This window comes from Cryptomeria japonica, chromosome 8 (genome assembly GCF_030272615.1).
Source record: "Cryptomeria japonica chromosome 8, Sugi_1.0, whole genome shotgun sequence".
In the NCBI taxonomy this organism is placed as follows: domain Eukaryota; kingdom Viridiplantae; phylum Streptophyta; class Pinopsida; order Cupressales; family Cupressaceae; genus Cryptomeria; species Cryptomeria japonica.
This window is the reverse complement of record NC_081412.1, coordinates 675,575,011-675,581,907: the sequence shown is the minus strand read 5'-3', so window position 1 is coordinate 675,581,907 and position 6,897 is coordinate 675,575,011. Positions and strand designations below refer to the sequence as shown.

The 6,897-nt window shown below is 32.0% G+C and overlaps 1 protein-coding gene across 1 annotated transcript; it reads right to left on the bottom strand.

Annotated features, from left to right (window-relative positions):
- Positions 1–4,820: 4,820 nt before the first annotated feature.
- Positions 4,821–6,498, bottom strand: LOC131032366 (probable strigolactone esterase DAD2). The gene is made up of 2 exons (XM_057963314.2): positions 5,857–6,498; positions 4,821–5,449 (listed from the first exon to the last, which is right to left on the bottom strand). Exons 1-2 carry the CDS (start codon positions 6,237–6,239, stop codon positions 5,020–5,022), a joined length of 813 nt encoding a protein of 270 aa, XP_057819297.2. The 5' UTR covers positions 6,240–6,498; the 3' UTR covers positions 4,821–5,019.
- Between the last annotated feature and the right edge of the window lie 399 nt (positions 6,499–6,897).

Below are 6,897 nucleotides of genomic sequence, written 5' to 3'. Positions count from 1 at the left end.
CTTCCTTCAGGAAAATGTTGATCTCTTTCCAGAAGGAGTAAGAGATAGGCTTGTGGTCATAGGTAATGGGATCAAGTATCTGTATAATTGATCCCCTTTGGATGCTGTATAAGGAGTGGCATCTCCTTCACCCTTTGTAAGTTTTCTCTTGGAAATATAATGGGTACTGCCTCCTAGGCAAAACTTGCTTACAATATATATGTGTGTGTGTGTGTGTGTGTGTGTGTGTGTGTACATACATATATACATACATACATACATATATATATGTGTGTGTGTGTGTGTGTGTGTGTGTGTGTGTGTTGATCTCTTTCCAGAAGGAGTAAGAGATAGGCTTGTGGTCATAGGTAATGGGATCAAGTATCTGTATAACTGATCCCCTTTGGATGTTGTATAAGGAGTGGCATCTCCTTCACCCTTTGTAAGTTTTCTCTTGGAAATATAATGGGTATTGCCTCCTAGGCAAAACTTGCTTACAATATATATGTGTGTGTGTGTGTGTGTGTGTGTGTGTGTGTGTGTGTACATGTATATGTATACATATACATATATACATATACATATACATGTATACATATACATATATGTATATATAAATATATGTATATATATGTATATGTATATGTATATATAGATATATGTATATGTATATGTATATGTATATATACATATATATATATGTATATGTATATATACATATATATATATGTATATACATACATATACATATATATATCTATATCTATATATACATATATATATATATACATATATATATATATATATATACATATATATATATATATACATATATATATATATATACATATACATATATATATATATACATATAAATATACATATACATATATATATATATATATACATATACATATATATATATACATATACATATATATATATATACATATACATATATATATATATATATACATATACATATATATATATATATACATATATATATATATATATATATATATATATATATATATATATATATATATATATATATATATATAAGTTGGAATCTTGGGGGTTGTTGGTATTGATGGTATATGGATGGATGACACTTGATTAAGACAATATACTCTAAGGTTTGATCATGATAGGAGCCATATATTAGTTGATCAACAAGGCTAACCTCATCATCATTATCATAATTAACCTCAATGATTAGGAGGTATATTTTTAGTGTCTACAATAGCCTAGAAAATGTTTTTTTTTTAATAATCTATAGCCTAAAAAATGAGTCTTTCTACTTTATAACCCAATTATTACATTTTTGTGTTCTTAGTATTAAGATGCAAGGTTAAGACACCTTTCATAATATAAAATAGTAAATTATGTATTTGTTTAAGAGATTTTTAGTTTTTTCTAGCCAATAGTTCCATTTCAATATAATTTTTTCTATGAAAGTATCTTATACTTATATATATAAATATTAATATTACACATCTACAAAAAAATGTAGGTGTCAAAGGTTACACCTCCAAGTCCAAGCAAGGTCAAGACTTAAACGATAATTCTAAAGAGAAAAGGAAGAAAAAAAGTTGGTAAGTAGGAACACAGAAAATATTAGGTGAATGAATATCATAGTTATATGGATTTCCTTAGACATCAATAATATCTTAGCCATCAAGATTAGCCTCCCAACTAGTAATCATATTCTCTTCATTTTCTTCTTTATCAAAAGACTAACTTTCATGAACAATATAAATGGCCAAAGCGTAAGGTAATTTTCCACCATTTGACCATTTAGAGGTACCTTTGTCATATGGCTCAAAAGAGGTTGAAGACAGATAAACTAATCCTTGATTCTTCTTAAAAAATATGTATAAATATTAATATTACACATCTACACAAAAGTGTAAGTGTCAAAGGTCACACCTCCAAGTCCAAGCAAGGTCAAGACTTAAACGATAATTCTAAAGAGAAAAAGAAGAAAAAAAGTTGGTAAGTGGGAATAGTTAAAATATTAGGTGAATGAATATCATAGTTATATGGATTTTCTTAGACATCAATAATATCTTAGCCATCAAGATTAGCCTCCCAACTAGTAATCATATTCTCTTCATTTTCTTTTTTATCAAAAGACTAACTTTCGTGAGCAATATAAATGGCCAAAGCGTGAGGTGATTTTCCACCATTTGACCATTTAGGGGTACCTTTGTCACATGGCTCAAAAGAGGTTGAAGCCAAATAAACTAATCCTTGATTCTTCTTAAAAAAAAGTTGGGAAACATGTATTGAAGAATCACGTGTGCCACAAACATTCTAACTACATCCATATCAATATCCAAAAAAAAAAGTACTCCACTTAAAAATAGAAATAAATGAAACCCTAACAACCATACAAAACCTATTTAAGTTCCTAAGCCTTCCCATTAGTTTGGGATTAATTATTTGATTTATTATTATGTACAGTTGTGAGTTTGAGGGTTCCATAATGTATACAAAGAGTTTAACACTAATCATTAGAATGTAAACATCAATTATGAATATCCTTGTATATTACTTTCACCATTAGAATTTTTGTATTTAAGTAGGCTTCAGAAGTCAAAGCTGTGGTCACACAGTTCAGAAGACATTATTGAACACCTAAGGTTCCAACTGCTGAAAAGGAAAATACTCAATTCAGTATTTTTCAGTGATCTGTCCCCAAAAGCCCTTTTAGGGCATGGTAGCTTTCAATTTTGAAAAGCTGATCTTGTTAGTGAGTAGTACAAAGGACATCTTTATCTTTTAGCCATTGCAGAAAACTTTAAGCTTTTAATGTATGGCTTATAAAGTCAAGACTATCATTGATGAATCCTTGCCACAAATATCACATTCTCTGTCTCCAGACCCAATTATACTACTGCAACATTGATGTTTTAGCTACATCATTTCTCGTTACATTGGGTCAACATATTCAATTTATTGGAGAATAGTGATAGGGATTGGTCATCTCAATTGATTTTCTGAGTCACATATTTCGCCATATGGAAGTAAAGGGCCCATACAACCAATCTTTTGTCTGAATTATTGGATTCAATCGTGGCATGAGAAGTACTCACTTAACCATTATATATCAGACACCAAACACTATAATTAATTTGACTAGAGTAATGTTCCACGTAGCCAGCAGACATTAAATAACATAGAATGATTCATAGTAATTACATAGACAATATCAATTATTCCACTAGAAAAATCTCTGTAATTAGAGAGTTACATGTTAGTTGTTCCACCTTGGAAAATCAATTAATACACTACTGTTAATCAGTCCAGCGACCTGATAAGAACAGTTCAACTATGATAGTTATATGTATCTTTTAACATTTATAACTTTTAACGTGATCCCGTAAAATCCAAAATACTGTCTCATTATCGATCTGATCTAATATTTATTATCTGTTGCCTTGATCTTAGGCATTAATGTATCTTGGTTCGATATGAATCAGTTCACTATATCTCAGACAGAGTACATCATATATATATAATTATATTATTATTATTATTTATCTTACTGATAATTTATCACTAAATTATATTAAATTTTAAAAGTTTTTTTCAGTGTCTGGTTTAAAAAGTATTGAAGGAAAAGAACTAGGAAGAAAACCCTTTAGTATTTCTTAAGTAACACAAGCCTATTCTACCCAATACCAAATGTCCATTGACATAGTACATCAAAAACCCATCCCAATTACATAAGCCGCATTAGATATAAAGGAAGCCACCAACAGAAGCATATAGAAGGAAGATTAAAGTATGATCACTAAACAGAAAATTAAACAGCAGATAAGATCAAACAGAACAGCAGATGAACTCGTGGTATATCACTTATTCTTTAAACGTAAATAACAATACATATGTATAATTACAAAGAATCTAAAAATGCTCCCTATATCTGCTAAATATCTTGACAGCAAACTGGTGAAGATTGAGAGTTAATTAGAGATTAAGGTGTTTGAAAACAAATTGAATACCTCTCAGCTGTTATTGACACGTTTATAACATAAACATAATTTTGATGATTTTTTTAATGCTCTTCTTTAAGGAATAACAGAATTTTGATGGTCTTAATATATCTCTACACCGTATAGAACTATGCAAGATTAAATCAGATTGAAAGACAACATCATTTTGTAAGAGACAAGACTCAATTTCAAGAGATAGAGCTGCAATTTTGTAACACATATGATGTATTCACTAGGCCATTAGACGAGATAAAGTTTGTATAATATAGAGATCTGTTAGAAATCCATCAAAATTTTATTATTTTTTCAAGGAAAATATTAAAATAAATCACAACAAAATTATTCTAACAATTCTCCTATCACTGCAAGAAGGGATCGTGATCAATAGGGTTGCTCGTAGCCTTCTCTTAGGTGCTCCACCTCCATGACACCCCTGGGGAACCTCTGGATGTCCTACTGATCGTGCTTCCAGGTAGTTTGGTTGTAAGAAAGTTTCTTGACCGACTCTTATTATTTCACCAATTAGTGCTACTAAAGAATAAAGAAAAGAAAAAGATCTAAGGATGATGGATGAGACTCTCTTATGGATGCTTTGGACCTTGCATGGAAAAAGCCAGATAACCGGGATCCTCCTCCTCCCCTATCTGCTACTGCTTTGATCACCTAGCAACATTACATTTTCTTTTACATTTTATGCCCCTCTCATATGAACTCTAAGGATGTGATTTTACATCAACCATTTCTTTTTAATATGTATAATATAATTTTATAAATGATAAATTTAAACATCTTATAGAAAAACACAAAACTTACGAGTAACTGAGTATTTTATAGATCCGAGAGATGACCGTGAAAATGGTATGCAATAAAAATTTATTATGTCAGAGCACCAAGGGAATAACAACAGCTGTTACATATATTACATACAGACCGGTCCTCAGCCCAGTTTGCAGCACTTTAGATTGATGTATCACACAACTATAGTTCCAAAGGGTACATGTACTGCTGGCAACAATGGTCCATCAGTAATGAAAGTTCAGCTGCTAAGGGCTGTCTTGAGGGCCTGGATAACCAGAGCAGGAGCACTCAGCTGAGGAAGATGACCTTCTGTCTGCAGTATCTTAACCCAAGTCTTTCCCCCAAGGTGTGTTTTGAGGCAATCTGCAACAGAAAGAGGAACTGCCATGTCCTTGTTGCTCTGGATGACATAGCATGGTACCTTGACATGGCCTAAAATGCCCCTCATATCACTCTCAAACACTGTCCTTGCAACCCACAGGGCAATGTCTGGCCTCATGTTGAATAAGGTCCTGCTGAACTCTCTAACTGCTGCAGGAACATCTGCACCCACAGCTAAAGGAGCAAATCCAGAGACCCAAGCAGAATAATTGGATTCCATGGCAAGGAACAGCTGATCTGTATCCTCTTTTCTGAATCCTCCTTCATATCCAATATCATTCAAGTACCTGTGAATCCAAAATTCATAATTCATGTGTCAGTATTACTTAGATTTCATTTAGCAATTGTTATAACTGTTGTTAAGGATTAACAAGTCTTAGCCAAGATTCGTCAAGATAGACTCAGCAAACAAGAATGTAAGTCTTCATAGCCAAAACCCTTGAAGTACCTATATGTTTACCCAAAATTAATCCATAGATGAGATTTACATGAATTTCAGTGAAGGAAATTGAATTGGGTATCATTATTTCCAGGATTACAAATCTTAGCTTAGGCTTCCTAACATTTTTCTACTGAAACTGACACATTGTCAAACAGATGCTTCTTCTTCACTGCATAAACCCTGCAATTCACACATCTTCCATATCCATACATTTCATAATTCATTTTCTATTGAAATAGACTGTTATCAAACCTCGGGGAAGCTCCAAGTAGTACCATCCTTTGAAATAAAGCAGGCCTCCTGATAGAGGCAAGGCAACCTATCATGGCAGAGACAGAATGACCCACATAAACACATTTATCTATCTTGAGCTCATCTAATATATCAAGAAGGTCGTCAACATAAGCATCAAGACAACTGTATTTTCTCATGTCAAAGTATTCTGGATTAACACTCCCTGCACACATGAGATCAAACAGCACCACCTTGAAATCTGTTATAAAATATGGAAGGATTCTCTGCCACACTGATTGATCAGTGCCAAAGCCATGAGACAAAACTGAGATTTTGTCTCCTGATCCAACAACCCTTACATTCAAGGCTTTCAGCAACTCAGATCCCCTTATGTAACTCATTTTTTCCACAAATCCAAAGCCAAACCTAAAAGAAAGGAAAATGAAATGATAAGTACACAAGAACACTTACTCAATGGTAACATATATGAATTCTAGAGTGCGAGATATCATCTTTTAAAGGGCCAAGTTGAATGGAGAACATCATGATCAAGAAAGTCAGATTTAATTAGTTAATGTCCAATTCAATTAATTTAATTTCAATGGAGTAACATGGTGCTTTTACATTAAGGTCACTTCAGTATAAGCATGAAAGTCTGCAGAAATATTAGACATGGATTCAATTAGTTGGTGGATTGTCATTCATTTTCAATGGATTGGTATGAGACCTTTGCCTTTAAATGAAGGTTCAAGATATGTTAGATATAATTCAAGATTACACATAATATGCCCACAAATCTAATTAGTTAATTAAGTTCTATTTAATTAATTTAATTTCAAGAATAATATTGGATATGTGGCTTTCACACGAAGATCACTTCATTATAAGAATGAAATTTTGCAGAAATACTAGACATGGATTCAATTAGTTGATGGATTATCATTCATTTTCAATGGAATAGTATGAGATCTTTGGCTTTTTATGAAGATTCATGATATGATCCTATCATACAAGAGTACCTATGACATGTCCACATGCACTTATTTAATGCCATTCATC

Coding starts and splice junctions, on each gene's coding strand:
- LOC131032366 (XM_057963314.2), bottom strand. CDS start 6,239: ATGAGTTACATAAGGGGATCTGAGTTGCTGAAAGCCTTGAATGTAAGG. Junction 5,450..5,856: donor CTACTTGGAGCTTCCCCGAG/GTTTGATAACAG, acceptor TTGGATTCACAG/GTACTTGAATGATATTGGAT.